Below are 17,016 nucleotides of genomic sequence, written 5' to 3'. Positions count from 1 at the left end.
ACTACCTATCCTGAATAAAGCAACAATCTGCAAACCACCTCAGCACTGCTAGTAGCACGCTAGCACAGCGGGTTCAAGGTGAATCCTGGAGCACATCTCTCAGAGAGGTTATGCAGTCTCCATCTGTGGAGAAACACAAAAACCACTGGACATGGACCTGAGGAACTGCTCTAGAGATTCTGCTTTGAGCAGGGAGTTGGACTGTATATTCCCAAGAGGCCTTTTCCAACTTCAGTGATTAGGCAAGTCTGTGAACCTTCTATTTCCACAAGGACTGAGTGGTTACTAGGTCAGACTAGGACATAGAAAGCCCAGGTTCAACCCCGTGCTTTCCCTCAGACTACTGGTACAATTCTGGCCTAGTTACTAGTCTTCCTCCACCTCGGTTCCTTTAGTGGCCACAGAGTGGTAGCAGAGAAAAGGAGTGTCTCAGCCACCCATTCTCAGGAGGCTGGATCAAAGTACTTATCACTCAGACACTTGACTCCATAAAGAGCAAGATACGGGACTTTCAGAAAGCCTAACAATGTCCACGTACCCAGTTTAGACACTTCAAATAGGGATTCCCTTTTTCAGGAAGCATGGAGAATTCTGTGTCAAAAGGACAGTGACTTGGACATCTGAAAAATAATGTGAGTTAAAATCAAGCTGTTTATAGACCATGGGGCCCTACTGCTGCAGAATACAGTCACCTCAGCAGAGCATGTGGTCACCCTCTCTTTAAGCCAACTGGTGCAAATCTTCAGTTTTCCAGTTGTTGTAAAGTCTACAGCATTGAAATAAAGTGTAAACTGAGAATCATAAATAGAGATTATATTTCATTTATAGTTACTTTCAAACATAATTCAAATAGAGGCAATAATCACTGAAATCCAAAACTGGTCTGTAAATAAAAACTGAATTTTCTTTTGAAAGACTTTGAACAGCAGAAGGCTTCTCCTTACATACATACTCAACCCTCCTGAGTTTACAACACTCCTTTGGAAGAGATAATCCCTTGCACTGAACCCATCACATTAATTTTGTATCCTGTGATAAAAAGAGCTTTCTAGTTACAGCTAAAGACTAGGATATTATTTTCTTAGTAGTTACGTCCATAATGAAATTCCAGAACAATAAAGATGTGGCTCCTAAGAGTTCATGCTATTCACAGATGTATTACTTCTTGTTTGAGTTTTCCAAGTGCTCATGGCCTTGGGATATGAGATGGCAGCCACAACAGAGAAAACATAACTTAGCAGGTGAAAATAAGGAAGTGGGGGGAAGACCCACAGCACTGTCTAGAGTGGTTAACTTTTCTCTTACTGCACATCATCATGTGGAGGAATAGAGAGGCTGATCTACTTAGGCCAGAACAAGAAGACAATTATTCATCTCTCCTGAGATTTCCGCTGCTAAATATGGAGTTGGTTCAAGGTCTTGGTCATGATATTTCTGATTATGAGACAGAAATAAGATGAGACTAGGGAGGAAAGTGCCAGGGGGAGGGAGACACAGGGTCAGGGGAAATATGGTCACCAAACACTGCAGCAGCCAGTGACAACAGCTAACGCCATTCCTTACTTAATTCCTCAACTTTATTAATAGCTTCTTTTAAATTCAGTTTTACCTGAATACAAATTTCCTTTTTCGTTTTCCTCCTTAAGTATTTATTTCTTTTTCTCATCAGTTTGACCAAAGGAGGCTGAAATACGTGGAAGACAAACTACTTGCAAAAACTGGATGCTCTCCCAAACATATTGTTCTCATAAGGATAACAATAGTACTGATAGCAATTTAAGAAAAAAAGAACAAAACCAAACCCTACTGAATCCCTCTGCTTTTAGAACAAAATCCCAACCACTCCCTCAGAGCACAGGTTTCCCTCAGCACCTTTCTCTTACTCACAAACAGCAATAACTACTCCAAAACAAAATCCTTCTAAACTAATCAAGTATTTTCTCCCTAAGAGATTCCAAAAGACAAGTGAGAGTGCTGTGAATTGTTAGTCTTATTTTTACATAAAGACGGTGCCAGTGGGGCCAGGCAGGTTGTATGCAAATAATATGTCCATAAATCTACAACTATAAAAATACAAATTGCTGAGCTTCTTACCTGCCCATCAAGACAGTGATAACACAATCTCAATGGTATTTCCAATAACACCCCATTAGAACATAGTTCAGAAATGCAATTTCCCCCCATTACAGTCATCTAACATATGAAACAGTTACTTCAGAGCTATTCTAGATTTAAATTCAAAAGCCAATAAATGTTTCAAGAACATGACAACAGCACAAGTAGAAAGGGAATGAAAGACTAACTCAACCCAACAGTTACAATGTTAAAATGAGAAGGTAATAGAATTATTCAGGTTGAAAAGGCATGACTTCTAAACATGGGAATACAACTCAAATGATACCAATTAAAGGCAATAGTTTATGTCAGGTAACAAGCCAGCACCAGAACTGCATTTATGTTCCTCCTAGCAATTAGCTTGTGCAACAGGCTTCCAATACCTCTCAAAGACCTTAGCTCTATTTACACTTTAATTTCTTTCGGTCCTTTCCAAAAACCATTTTTCTTCTTCTCCCTTCAATTCAGACCTCAGGACTCTTACTACTGCTGAGTTTGTACAGTCATTTCAATTTACCAGCTCACACAAGAAGACAGTGTTTTCCAGAAGATTTCTGAGAGTGTTCACTGTGGTAAATATGCTCCCCATTAAATCCACATCGTATTTTTAATCAGATACAAACCTTCTTTGTGTATATGGAAAAAGAAGAGCACAGAATTCCAGAGGGCAATCCTGTGACACAGGAATGCTTCAGTGTTTTTGCTCCCATGGAGAGACAACGCAAGGGGCCCAAAACCACTACTTCAAAGTTCACATCCAACCTCCAGAAGGAAGCTGCTTCCTTCTCTAGTCATAATGAAAGCTTCCAGGGAGAGCAGATATTGGCCTACCTTGCATGTATGCCTCTATTTGCCGAATTAGCTCATAAGACTTGGATCGGTCCAGAAGTGTACGAATAGCCGGGAGAGGGTCTAGGATAATGGTTTCTGGATGAGCATCAATATACTCCTGCAAAACAATATATAGAAAAAAAACGGCATTAGGTTGGCTGAAGAGTGTAGAAAAATATGAGAAGAGAAAATAATGGGGAAGAGAATAGATAATGTTAAAAACCTCGAAGTCCAGCTTCTCTTCAAGGGGAGCCAAATGGACTTTGGCAACGCAGAAAGTGACCAGAGAGTCAAAACACTGACACTTGAACTAAACGCAAATGTGACAGCTAACTGGTTTAGATGGCAAATTCCTCCTGTAGACACTATCGGTACCAAAACCCATGCTGCAACCACATTACCTCACAAGGGAGCCAGTGGCAAAGTGCCATAGTAAGAGCTGTGAGCAGGGCTGAGAAAAGCCATTAGGGGAAGAAAGATGGCACACAGCTATCTTGGGGTCAGCCTTGCATTCAATTTCTACATGTGAACCTCACAACTATCTGAACTAGGCTCAGAAATACATCTGGGTTCTTTTATGTTGTTATTATTGCTGTCCTCTAGCTAGGCTGAAGACAGTGTTAAGGGCTGGATGATAAGGGCTGAAATTTTTTTTGGCAGAGCTGAAGAGATTGTTGCTTCACTGTGTCTTCATTGCTTGCTACTTCTCTATGTTCATACTCTCCTTTTCTGACTACAAGAACAAAGCAAAGTTAATGACTTCATGGATCTTCATCTTGGGAACTCAATTCCCCATTTACTGAGGTCATAACCGCACTACTGCATCTTGGCCATGAACACAGACACAGCTGCCAGGTATTGGCCTTGCAAACCCAACAAAACTTCCTTCTGTTTCTTAGAACAGGAGCTGAGTTTCTTCATCATTACCCCAACCTGGCTCTATAAAGTCAATGGAAACATGCATCCATCTTACTCTATTCAAAATCAGACAAATATACCCAAAGTTAGCATCTCTCTTTGTTTTACCCAACTTCCCAAAGCCATCCTAATGTTTCCACTTACTTCTTTAAATACCCATTCATACAAATGCTGCTGCAATTAATGGACTTCCACAAAGTTCTACTTCATTTAAATTGACTATTTCAAAGAAGAAAACATATTACAAAAGATACTTCAGAGTATGACAAGGTGGCCTCAGGAGATGCACTTTGCTGGAGAGAAAAGAATGGCATAATCTATTCCCAGAAAGTGATTTTGCTCCAGATACTAACTGGGGATGCAGACTTCTCCACCCTAGCACTGGCAAACTGTTGCCTTCTGGTGACTACATAGTCTGAGCTGATGGCGGGTAAAAGGAGATTATTCATTTGAGGTTAAGAGGATCCAGCACTGAGGTTTAAAGAACCTACTGCATCACCCACAAGACACAAGCAGCTTTCTTTCACAGTGCATTAGGCACCCCTCAGTGGCAATACTCTGTGTCTGACGTATTTAATAATCCCTGCAGAACACAAAAAATGAATTCCCCAAAGATACGTTCAACCTTGCTGCCTCATGGGAAAAGTAAGGGACAGCCTTTTGCACAGCTGGTCATCAAGACTGTCAGACCCAGGTCTCACCCTGCAGTACAGCCTGGATAAAACGCCTCATCAGCTCAGTGGAGCAGAAGCTGGGTTCATTTCCAGTCACTAAAGCCCAGAACATACACTTTTCATGAGTCTGCTGCCCCTAGTACTTCCAGAGTCTTAAGCAGAGCAATCAGCTTTCAAATAGTATCATATTACCGAATGCCTCTTAGACACCCACACATGTTTATGCATACGTGCCCTGTATGCAGCACCTAAAAGACACCCTGTGGAGCTAGCATGATCCAGTGATTATGGTATTAGCTTGAACTTGCTGATAGTGAAACTGTACTTGAGTATCTCAACATCTCCAGAGTGTAACAAGACAGCTCTTTTAGTCCCTCTGTGCCTCCATTTAAAAGACAGGGAGTTACCACACTCTTCTGTGTGAACACTGTGTCTTCCCCAGCACACTGAGGATGAGCTCCTGACAGGGCAGCAGGGAAGCACAGCACCCAGACTGAACATCTCACAGCTCTGAAACGTGGCCTCAGCAGAGCTCTGGCAGCAAGTGTCCTGCAGCACTTCTGTTGTGTGTACAAGCTCTTCCTTTTGCACTGTGGCGACCACCCGTCCGCCTCTGGTTCCACTTTGACTTCAAGATCCCCAGACTTCCATCCCGGCCCAGCCCCTACTCTGCACATACTAATCCTTCCCCTCACACATACATTCCTCCAGTCTGTGGACTCCATTGCCTTTACCGCCCTCCAAAGAGGGAATGATTTTTCCATCTCTTAGCTCCTTGTGTACCTTCCCGAATTTTCCTGATGCTCACCTCAGCATTGAGAACTATCCTTGCTTCTCTGGGATTCATGTATTCTACTTGTTAATTTGGCTCACATTACTCTAAGTATTTCCAGATGGAGTCTGGCTTTTTTATGCTTTCTGTAAGGGAAGAGTGCTTTATTTCTAATGATAATAGCTCTAAACCGTATTAAAAGATCATCCAAGCAGTAAGCTTGCTACAGCATAACAAAGTTTTACAGGAATAAAGGCACAATCTCAAGGCCATTCTACACCAGTCAACATGTCAAGAGAAATGAGCATCTAAGATGACTTTCCAGTGCCTGATTTCTCATCCTGTTGCCTTAAGGAGCCTCCAAAAAGCTCTGTAAGGCAAACATGAAATAACTGATGAAGATGAAAGAGGTGGGAGTGGTGTTCCAAAAGCCATTTAGACTCTGAAGGACTTTAAGAAACTACTCTAATGTCAAGAAGAACTGCACTGAGTAAAAGGCAACAGCCCCTTCAAACACACAAAGGCTTTTGAGCTTTGAGCAAATGAGCTTTCTTTACAAAACAAAGACATTTCTCAGCATTAAATCTGTGTCAGGTGCTATTCTCCAACTCTTCTCCATTCGCAGGCCTAGGCACTCGGACAGCCAGAGAGCACAGGAATGGCAAAACTCAGAGCAGGGCAGTGAAGATCAGTGTCATCTAAGGAAAGGAAAGGGCTAGAAACTTAAGTGTCTCCTAGAGCTAATCTGGGGACAGGCCACACATCTCTCCTTTTAACTGAATCCAGAACCAGCTTCCCCTTTGAAGCACAGGACTCTAAATGCAGAACAAGGTCAGCGTACTTGTATGTGTCCTTTCTGTTTGAACACAGCTAGAGATGAACTGCAGAAGCTGTGCAGGGGACAGGAGCATCAAAATGCACTCAAGTCCTCAGAACTCTGCATCTCTTCTCAATGCTGTTCGTTGCTTGGATTTCCATCACAAAGCATTAACTCTGCACTCAAAAACAAACCCATCCAGTTGCACCAGGATCCCCAAAGCAAATCATCCAGCTTCCCCTTGGGCCTGTAGGCTGCCCGCACTTTCCGAGTCTCCCACATGTCTCACCAGTACATCAGCAGCACACGCAAAAGAAAGTTTCAATACCCATGCATGGAAAACTACTTTAAATAAGTAATTAAAAAATCTGAACCTTACACCAATTCCCTGCAAGAGGAAATTACAATAAGAAAAGTCAATTTTGTTAGTTTCACAGGAACATTATGGTAGCTGATGTGAGACCTTTCATAAACTTTGATTCTTTACTAGAAACTGCTCCACACTCAGACATCATGTATTACAAACATACTCAGTTTTCAAAGCCATATACTTTGTCTAGAAGGCAGGAACTGGGATAGTTTGGTTTTCTTTCTTACCAAGAAGGCAGAACTGTAGCACCAGTAAGTGACCTGTGAAGATCACTTAACAGACTGGAAAACCCTTGGTGCAGCCTAAGTAACAGCGCTCCAGTGGCACAGAAGGACTCCACTACCAGAAATACAGATCTGGATAAACATGAAGGGTTTCTGCCTAATTATTTTGAAAGCAGGTGAGGTACTATAGAAATGAACTTGAAAATGAAGCAGTTGAAGGAGGAAAAGAGAAACACTGAAGCCAGGAGAGAGCTTTCAGTACAGCACAACCTTTCAACTTTGAACGTTCAAATCTTCTCTCATCCTTCTAGCAAAACAACTCTGCTCTCCACTTCAGTGGATTTACTGAAGACTGATATCCAACAGCAGACTCCAACCACCCAGGCAACAATGTGGAAGATATTTAGGCTTTCCAACAACAGATTGAAAGGGCTCTGTCCTTGGGTTGCAGTTCAGCTTGACCCAGACAACATCTATGTTTTCCTCTTTCTAATCTTTGACATAATAAAAGCAAACAAGAAGAAACAAGGACTTTTAGGAGATCTTCCTTTGTTTGTATTCCAGGCTTGATGTTAAATCATGCTTTGTACCAGCCCCATTCCTGGCAGAAGGCCAGCAATGAAACTTGAAATCAAAAAGAGACCAAATATTTCATGTTTCCTATTAAATACCTCTGGATATAACCCAGCAATTTAAAAAAAAATACTTTCCTTGAAAAGCCTGTGTATAGATGAGAATGGAGTTGCTTGTCATTTTACCCAAGAAAGGTAGCTAATGATTTTTTAAAAAATATTTTAACAGAAAGTTGATACAGTATCCACTGCAAATAATAAGTCATTAGATGATAAGAGAGATTCACTGATTCATTGACTTGCTTTTATTACTAAGTAATAAAACTTATATAAATCTTTTGTTTAATATTAAACAAAGTTCCATAAAAAAATATTCCAAAAGAAAACAAGTAAGCAAAAGAAACAATAACGCCATTTGGATTTGTGTTTTCCCACATACAGAAACATGACAATGACCGCTTGTAAAAACAGGACAACATTTTCCAAGGGAGAAACAGATGTAAAGACAAGCCTGTCTAAAGAGTTTGCATCAGATTCAGACTTAGTTCTGACTAAGCTGAGCTCTAATTCAGCTGCACTGTTTAGCCTTCAGAAGTCCACTGCTGCTTCATCTTGCAAATACCTACCCACGGGAAGCTATCCTGACACCTAGCACTCAAATGACAAATTTTCAGTTAAGTTTGCTGTTTATGAGGCTCTTCCAACAAATTTAAGACATTATTTTTTAAATGGGTAAAGCACAGCCTGTGAATTCAGGTGCAAATAAACCATTTCAATTTTGTATTAACGTGTCCCCCCAGTTAGAAAATAATTACTAAGACACAATAGTTTCCTTTGGTTTTTTTGCTTGCATTTTCCCAGCTGAGAAGTCCCCTACCTCCTTCCCTCCAAAAACATCTCCCTGATTTTCCTTCCTCTAAGTCCCAAACCCTTCTAAGAAAGCTTCTCAATCAAGATTAGAAGAGCCCATCCTGTACAACTCCAGAGTAAGAGAGTCAAGAGCTGAAGTGCAGCAGGGAAGGAGACATTTTAAATTTTCATCAACCTGATAGCAGAAGTCTAGGCATAAAATCTGCATCTGATCTTTTTATGTAGACTAATGCAAAGAGAACCTGTTCAGAGAAAGCTCTGAAAGACAAATTAATAACCCTATTGATTTTCCATCATTCAAGCCATCATTTTGAATGCAATATGAAGTGGCAATGAATGAAGCTACTCAAGGCCCAGTACAGCTATGACAGGCAGGATTTTGCTCTAATGAAAGCATAACAAAGATTCCCCAATGCCTTACATGAGCCAAAACATACTCAGTTTTCAAAGCCATATACTTTGTCTAGAAGGCAGGAACTGGGGTAGTTGGTTTTCTTTCTTACCAAGAAGGCAGGAACTGTAGCACCAGTAAGTTAAAAGCACCCTGGGGACTCTGCCTCTTCACCTAACTTCCCTCCATGTACTTCTGGTCAAGAAGGAACCACTGAGCACTATAACCAATTTTTACAGTTAACCAATTACCTGTGTTCAATCAGTCCAGCCCTGTGTTACAGTGGGTAGGAAGGGAAACTGATCATCATCTCTAAAAACAATCATCATCCCCAAAATAAGGATTTAAGTGTCCTAGAAAGCAAATAGAAATAGTTCTCCACTTTTCATCTCATGCACTACACTAGGTGCTGCATGCAGTCTTTGTTTTGGCTTTGGATGAGATCACTAGGCACTCATCACTGATTTTCAGTGCAGTGGGGAACAGTTTGCACCCACCAATATTCTCCTGAGAAACTGCAGTCCATACCACATCCCACTAGCACAAAGACCTCAGAAAGCTCAGCCCTGAAGGTCTTCTGGAGCTAAAAATCCCCCTGTCAACAGGCAACTCCTCCGTACCATTTCTGTTTTCCTGTAATGTTTTTTTTCCAAGGCAATTGAAAACAGCCATAAACTGGCATGCCAAGAGGCTTCCTGTTCTATTAGCACTCTCTGCCAGACCCTACAAGGGCTCATCACAGACTCCAGAGAGCAGGGACACAGAGTCATGTAAATATGAAGCCAGTTTCCTCCTTAGCTCTTTGCAGATTAGATGGTCAAGGCCTCTATAACATAGATCTAAAAAAAAGTCATTCTTAAAAAGGTCATAAATATAGTCTGGCAGATCATTCCTCCTCCTGTGGTCAAGGATCCCTTGCTCTCTGCTTCCTGGAAGACTGCTTTATGGAGCCAACAGTAAGACTGCTGCCAGGAATCATCTTGCTGTCACATTTATATTCAATAGCAGGAAAAAAGCATAATGAATTTTGCACTGTTTGGTCTGGTTAAGATCATCAGAACTTTTTCAGTCAACTTAATCAACAATAAGGGAACCACACTATTTCCACTTGTGTGTAGGTGCCAGAAATACCACAGTGCTTATATAACACCTCGCTCGTGCAAATAGCTTTCTTGCAAGGGGTCATTTTACATTTTCCAGGTTGGTCATTGATTTTAGTTTTAAAAACTCAAAACAACAACCCTATCCCACACACTTTATACAAAAGTATTCTTACAATTTCTTTTTCTTAGGGAATATGCTTCTCTTAATTTCTAATGATTTTCAATATCGTAAAAATAATACAGGACAGATGCAGACAGGCAGCAACTTCCAGATAGTTTCTGTCCTGGACTCGAAATTACAGAAGAGTATAATCTAAAAATGCATTTTGGTGGGTAATTCAACACAGAAAAGCCTGTGCTCTGCCCCACTGGTTCTTAGTTATATGTTTTACTACTGTGGAAGTTTCCTGCATGCCAGTGATGTGGCACAACTTGGCCTCCTGCAGAAGAAAAAGCTTAAGGCCTTACTTTATTGGAGAGAGGATACCATTCAGATGCCTGCTCACAGGGGCCCTACCCTCTATCTTATCCTCTATCTTCCAAAACAGAAAAGGTTGGAAGGTACCAGGAGAGAATCTTTTTCTAATGAATGAGTTTTGAAGACACTTTTTCTTTGGGAAAACAGTTCTCTGTACCACTACACCTTGCACATTTCTGACCTTCAATGTAAACCTGAGGGAAAAAAAAATTAATACAACACGATTTTCAGCACTAGAGGACAGAGTCTCTCACAGTAATCTTGATGTTACAGAAATTAGCATTCCAGGAACTGGGAAGACTAAACAGAACTGGGCCAAATTCAGTGGCTTCTGTCATGGAGAGATACACATAAAGTGCTCGGCAAACACCTGTTCCTCTTCGTGAGCAGCACTAAGACTCTTGAAATGACATAAGAACATTTGGTGGGAAACCAGTTCTAACTAACCTTACTGATATTCCCAGGGTGCAAGTCCATTTTAAACTGACAAAACTATTTTTGCTGGGCTATCAGTAGCAAGGCAGCAGCATGCCAGACAGCTTTTCTCATCAAACCCCTACGAACTGCAAAGTAATCAGACTGAATTTGCTGCACTAAATTCATCCTCTTGCTTGAAATGCAGAAAGAACCACTTACCTGGAACCTCTGAACCAACTCCAATGACTGGCTGTCATTCTGGTCTGCTTCAAGGATTACATCTGTCAGTTTATGTATGATCACATCCAAAGGGCCCTGATCTTCAATGGGTTTGGTGAGGTCAAGCTGAAGAAACCAGAGAGAAACATTTTATTAATATATGGGGGATCCAAACTCTTGTCCCTGCCACCATCCGAGGTGTTGCTGCAACACAAGAAGGCATTTACTTTACGCAGTGCCTTTGTTTTGGTATGTTATCCAAATCCCTGAGCATTTACACTTCACTTAATGTTAGAAAACTTTACTCAGACACTTATGTCTCAGCAGCATAGCTCTAATTCCATGAAAAAGCAGTGAAGTCACCAGCAAGTACCCTCCATCCAAACACCTTCCTGTTCCTCTCCACCCTAAGCCAACATACACCTCCTCAGCTCAGTTTCCCGGTACACTCACATACATACAAAAGGAATGAGCCAACAAAGATTAACACCACTAATAAAAGGAAAGTCTGCTATGCCCTTTGCCCACTGGGATTGCACAAAACAGCGCCCAGGAAAGGAAAAAAGGTAACACAAAAGCAAGTGACTCAGGATCTGTGGAAATTCACCTGCTACTGAAACAGCTATTTAGCTGGTAAGGAGGGGTGCAGCTCCCAGACACTCCCAACAGCAGACTTTGGCTGGAGGCAAAGATTTGGGGTGGGGTGTGCAGAAAGCCTGCTCCAGACAGCACAGGAAGGCATGAAAATGGTGGCAATGTGTTAGAGGGCTTGGTTCTAGTACCAAAACAGGGTTCAAGAGCAGAGGAACGACCTGCACTGGAAAAGGATTGAGGAATTTTCTCTTGATGAAATATTAATGCAAAGAAGCCTACTGGACCTGATGGGATGCATGCGAAGAATCCTAAGAGAGCTGGCCAGTGTGAGGGCTTGGATTTATCAGGATATAAATCAAAACTATGGATATTCCAACTAAATCAGGAAGGGCAGTCTGGTTACAGCAGAGTCCCACAGAGGTAGTGGGATCTCCATTCTTCAAGGTTTTCAACACCTGACTGGGCAAAGCCCTAAGCAACTTAGTCTAAATTTAATGCCAAATCTGCTTTGATGAAGATGATGCATTTCAGACCCCTAAGATGCTCATGAAACCTAATGATCCCATGAAGCTATTTACCAGATTTAACATTAGTTCAGTGTAAGTGCCAGAACCGGCTCATGTTCTAGACAACACACCGGGCTGCTCACAGCACAGAAGCTGTGAGATTCAATTCAACCAATTGTCAGACCTGCTGCATTAATGACAACTTAACCTTGTAAACGTCAAACCAGGAACATCTCTGAGAGGAAAGATGGATGTGTGCTTACTAAACTAAAATTAGCATCTGATTTTACCTGCATGAGCCTTTCTATTGCTGCTTTCTTTTTTATTCAACTCTGGTAAAGAAGGGTATGGGAGGCACAGGAGGGAGAGGAAGAGGCTGGGCAGAAGAGGCTGCTGATGATGCTGTTTTCTGTCTTGTTAGCTTGAGTTTTGTCCTACTAAAATCTCCCACCCTACAGCAATGACCCTGCTTTGAATTAAGGAGTGAGTGCCTTAAAGAAGGTAAAGATAAGACAAGATAAAACCAATAAAATGAAACCAGCAGAGATCTATCAGCCTTATACTAATTTGCTAGTTGCTAATGTAACCGATCCACAGAGCTGAATTGCTTTTCTTGTGTAGGCTCTCTTATCTGGGCCAGGCTTCCCCGAGCAGAATAACTGAAGTTACCTATGGCACAAAAGCAAATTGAAAGCCTGCCATTTCCTCCCTCAGAGACCACCTTTGCTTGCCCATTACTATATGCTCCTACTAACAGTTATGGGTTGGGGCCCTTTGACGTCCTCATGCAGATTCCAATACAACTGGAAAACACAGTTTTTGTGTCTCTCTTCGGAGGAGACGAACAGAGGCACCGCTCACAGGTGGGCAGCCACTCCTGACAAGCCGTGGTAGAGGCCAACAGGACAGACTTGGCATGGATGCTCAGGGACAGGTAAGCTGTGGCCAGGTGAGGCAGTCCACACAGAAGGTTTGGCTGTACTGACATGTTTTCACTCTCACAAGTAGTGCAGCACAAAAGCTAAGGGACAGCCTAAGGGTCTGCAAAATGAATTGAACTGCAGCTTGGGTAAAGGACACGGAAGGAGATAATTAACTTCTGTAACCAAGTTCCAGAAAAATCAGTTAATATCCTTAAAAGAAATCTCAGATGACCACACTGCTTCTTCTGATTTTTTTCCATCTGCCTATCACATCTGGAAGGAAATAGCAAAACAAAGGGTCCATTTAACTAGGTCAGAAAGTTCCCAGTTGCCAAGGTACAAAATTCTGAATTAATCCATTTTCAGGACTTGCAGTTTGAAAAATGGTAAGAAGCAAATAAGTACTTGAAATTGGATACCCCTCTACATTCTTCCCAAACTTTCAGCTCAATCTGCACAGAAACATTCAGAAAACAAGAAAACAGTCCTCCCTTTCAGCCTTGACCCAAGAATAGAAGTAAGCTTTCAAGGCATATCCAGGCATTTCCAGCACAGTGTTTTCCAGAAGCATAACATATCTGGGCAAGATAACTTCTTCACAACAGTTATACAAGCTAAACACAACGGGCATATTTTGAGAAAGAAACCAAATGCACCTACTTTGCACACTGGAAAGCATTAAAAAGGCTCCCCATTAACAGTGTTTTCCTTCCCCTTCACCGGTAAAGCAATGTGAGAAACGACAGCATGATAAAGCAGCTTGTCTGGAAGGAAGTTCAGTGACCACTTCAATTGCCTCAACAAGGACAGCAGGTACATTTCAGCCACAAAAACCTTCAAAATTTCATCCAGTATTCTGTGGATTGGAGGATCAAACAATTTGCAAAAAAATACGTTCTCTATGTTTAGAGCCATGCTGCAGAAAGCAAATATTCCGGGGCTATGTGGAATTTGGAAGAGATTCACCTTCCTTTTATGCACTCAGAAAAAAAAAAAAAAAAAGTAAAAGCAGGAGAAAAAAAAAGATTTGAGAAGGTAAAAAGAAGCCTTTTCAAGTGGAGTATCAGACCCAAAAAGAAGTCGGTGAAAGCAAAGTACAAAATTTCTGATGGCCCTCTGCTGAGACAAACACCGATTCACTGTTTGTCATCAGCTGGAATTTGAACCCTCCTACTTCCCTTCCCTTTCAGCATCTCTCTCTCCAAATGATCTTTGCATTTGACATGATCAATTGTTTTCATGGTTTCATGGTATTGGTTTCATGGCATTGTCACTTACCACCAAAACCCAGCAAAAGTCAGGTGCATGACACGCAAGAGAGCGTCAAAGCCGTACACAGTAAATGTACACGGCGTGGATGTGACATGGATGGGTGCACTGTCTCTGCGTAAAAGCTGTCGGGATGGCCAGGACCAGAGAGTGGTGGTGAATGGAGTTAAATCCAGTGGGCAACTGGTCATACCTGGTGTTTACCACGGCTCAATACTGGGGCCAGTGCTGTTCAATGTCTTTATCAAAGATCTGGACAAGGGCATCGAGTGAACCCTCAGTCAGTTTGCAGTTCAAACCAAGCTGGGCAGGAGTGTTGATCTCCTAAAGGGCAGGAAGGCTCTGCAGGGTGATCTGGACAGGCTGGTCCATGGGCTGAGACCAACTGTATGAGGTCAACAAAGCCAAGGGCCAGGTCCTGCACTGGGGTCACAACAACCCTGCAGAGCACGACAGGATGGGGGCAGAGTGGCTGAAAAGTTGCCTGATAGAAAAGGACCTGGGGGTGCCATTTGACAGCAGCTGAACATGAGCCAGCTGTGCCCAGGTGGCCAAGAAGGCCAATGGCATCCTGGCCTGGGCCAGCAATAGTGTGGCCAGCAGGACCACGGCAGGAACTGTCCCCCTGTACTTGGCACTGGTGTTGCCACACCTCAAATCCTGTGTTCAGTTCTGGGCCCCTCATGACAAGAAAGACATCGAGGCTTTGGAACATTTCCAGAGAAGGGCAACGGAGCTGGGGAAGGGTCTGGAATATGGTTCTGATGAGGAGTGGCTGAGGGAGCTGGGGGTGTTTAGCCTGGAGAAAAGGAGGCTGAGGGGATCATATCGCTCTCTACAACCACCTGAAAGGAGGCTGTAGCCAGGTGGGAGTTGGTCTCTTCTCCCAAGTAACAAGTGATAAGACAAGGGTAATGTCCTAAAATTGCAACAGGGGAGATTTAGATTGCATATTAAGAAAAATTTCTTCACTGAAAGAAGTCAATCATTAGAATAGGTAGCCCAGGGAAGTGGTGGAGTCACCATCCCTGGAGGTATTTAAAAGATGTGTAGATGTGGCACTTGGGCACGTGGTTTATTGATGGCCTTGGCAGTGCTAGGTTAACAGCTGGACTTAATTTTAAGGGTCTTTTCCAAACTAAATGACTATATGGTTTTTATGCCTTTCCTGGTCTTTCAAATCCATATATGGAAGAAACCAGCCAGTAGATAAATGCTCTTATCATAGCTGGCTGCAGCCAGCCTGCCCACCTTTTAATAGAAGGATGGGCTGAAAGTTACAAAACGCTCCAAGCTTAGAAACGACAGTCTCTCCCACAGGCTTTCCAGAGAATCTGCTGGAGAGCAAGTTACAGGCACGCAGAGCTCTGTCTCTGCCCTCCTCTCCCCTTCCCCCTTCCTCTGTCCTCCAGAAACACACAGCCAGCACATTATCCAAATCATTACAGAGAAGGGCAAAAAATGTTTATTTCCATTAAGTATAATTTGTTTAAAGTTTTGGGGTTGTTTTTCTCCAGAACCCTGGCAATCCATCTGTATTGCAGGGACAGGGCGAGTGCCTGGCAGAATGCCATGGCTCTCCACTGGTCCCAACTGCAAGCCCACACAAATGCATTTCTGGAAGCAGTGTTTAAAAATAAAGCTATGTCCAAGTGGAGAAAATCTGGATTTGTTCACTCAGGGAAAAAAAAACCAAGCCAAACAATTACAAATGCTGGATTTAGGAAAAAGAAATACCATTTATAATAATGATTAAAAATAGTTATGTATTTTTTGTTTTATTCAGTGTTTCCAGTCCATGGTATAATCAGCTATATTTCAGAATCTGCCTGATCAGGATTTATGATTCTGATTTTTTTTGTAAAGCTCTTCTTCCGAAATAGTTTTTGGATTATCATTCACATGAAATGAAGTTTTAATACCAACCTGTTATTTTATCTGAACCAAAGAGAGCTATGTCCACTGCTTTATCCCTGAGGAATGTAGAGTCGATCTCTACATTTCTATTTATCCTCACTTTTCTCTTATTATATTTTCATTAAAAACAAAAAGACTCATACAGCTATTCTTCAAACATTTTGCTCCCATTCTCCAGTCTGCTAACAAACTCCACTCACCAGGATGCTGCTCTAAGTTTTTGCTATGTCTCTTGCTATGTTTTCATTTGATTTGCTGCTAGGAACAGCAGAACAGGAGTGCACGTCCCTTCACAGCAGTCTGTCATGCTGCAGGTGGAAAATGTTCATGAAACTTTCAGCCAAAGGAGGTAAATGAAGGCAGAAGGCAAATCAGAATTCTAAGCCTTCTCACCAGGAAGATAGCATCAAATCATCAGACATTAGCTCAAGTGCTAGAAAACTTAATAAAATGCCACCAAAGGGAAAGAATCCATTCAGCTTTCCAGTAGGGACCTGTCAATGCTCTGCTACACATTTCACAGAATCACGGTCCAAAAATCCCTCTGTGGTAATTTAACCACTCTCCTCCCTGTGAACTGGACATACAACTTCAGCCTGACCTGACTTCTCTTCTCCTTGACTCCTGAGACTGTATACAGAATTTTCTACACAAATCTATTGTATCCTGCTATTCAGACACTCAGTTAAAGCTGTATTGATCCCAAGACATGTGGTGTTTATTTCAATCTTAATTCAGCTTCTTAAACTCCACGGCACAAAACCTTCAGGATTTTAGCCCTCATCTTCCACTCCTGGGGCTATTTTCTACCCTATATTTTCATCACATACATTTATACCAAAAGACTTGTAAAATAAAGCTTCTCAAATTCTTCTCCCAACCCCATCCCCAGTGTTTACATGTGCTGTGCATCAATGCTGAGGAATTCATAATAAAAAAAGTCAAAAGTCACAAGTCACAAGCTCTAGATCAGAAAGCCAAGTCTTCAGAAAGCTGAACCCTGACAACTGATCTATTGGTGGACACTGTTCTCTCC

The 17,016-nt window shown here is 42.0% G+C and overlaps 1 protein-coding gene across 1 annotated transcript in view; it reads right to left on the bottom strand.

The window, feature by feature from the left end:
- The window catches only part of ITPK1 (inositol-tetrakisphosphate 1-kinase), a 145,345-nt gene that overhangs the window by 61,949 nt on the left and 66,380 nt on the right, over nucleotides 1–17,016 (bottom strand). The window contains exons 3-4 of the mRNA XM_039553427.1: nucleotides 10,772–10,897; nucleotides 2,947–3,064 (exon numbers count right to left, since the gene is read on the bottom strand). Of these exons, the coding sequence (XP_039409361.1) occupies nucleotides 2,947–3,064; nucleotides 10,772–10,897 (244 nt within the window). The remainder of the gene's footprint in view (nucleotides 1–2,946; nucleotides 3,065–10,771; nucleotides 10,898–17,016) is intronic.

The sequence above is a fragment of the Corvus cornix genome, chromosome 5 (assembly GCF_000738735.6).
Source record: "Corvus cornix cornix isolate S_Up_H32 chromosome 5, ASM73873v5, whole genome shotgun sequence".
Lineage (NCBI taxonomy): Eukaryota > Metazoa > Chordata > Aves > Passeriformes > Corvidae > Corvus > Corvus cornix.
The sequence above is the reverse complement of the archived record's forward strand: the minus strand, read 5'-3'. Positions and strand labels throughout refer to the sequence as shown.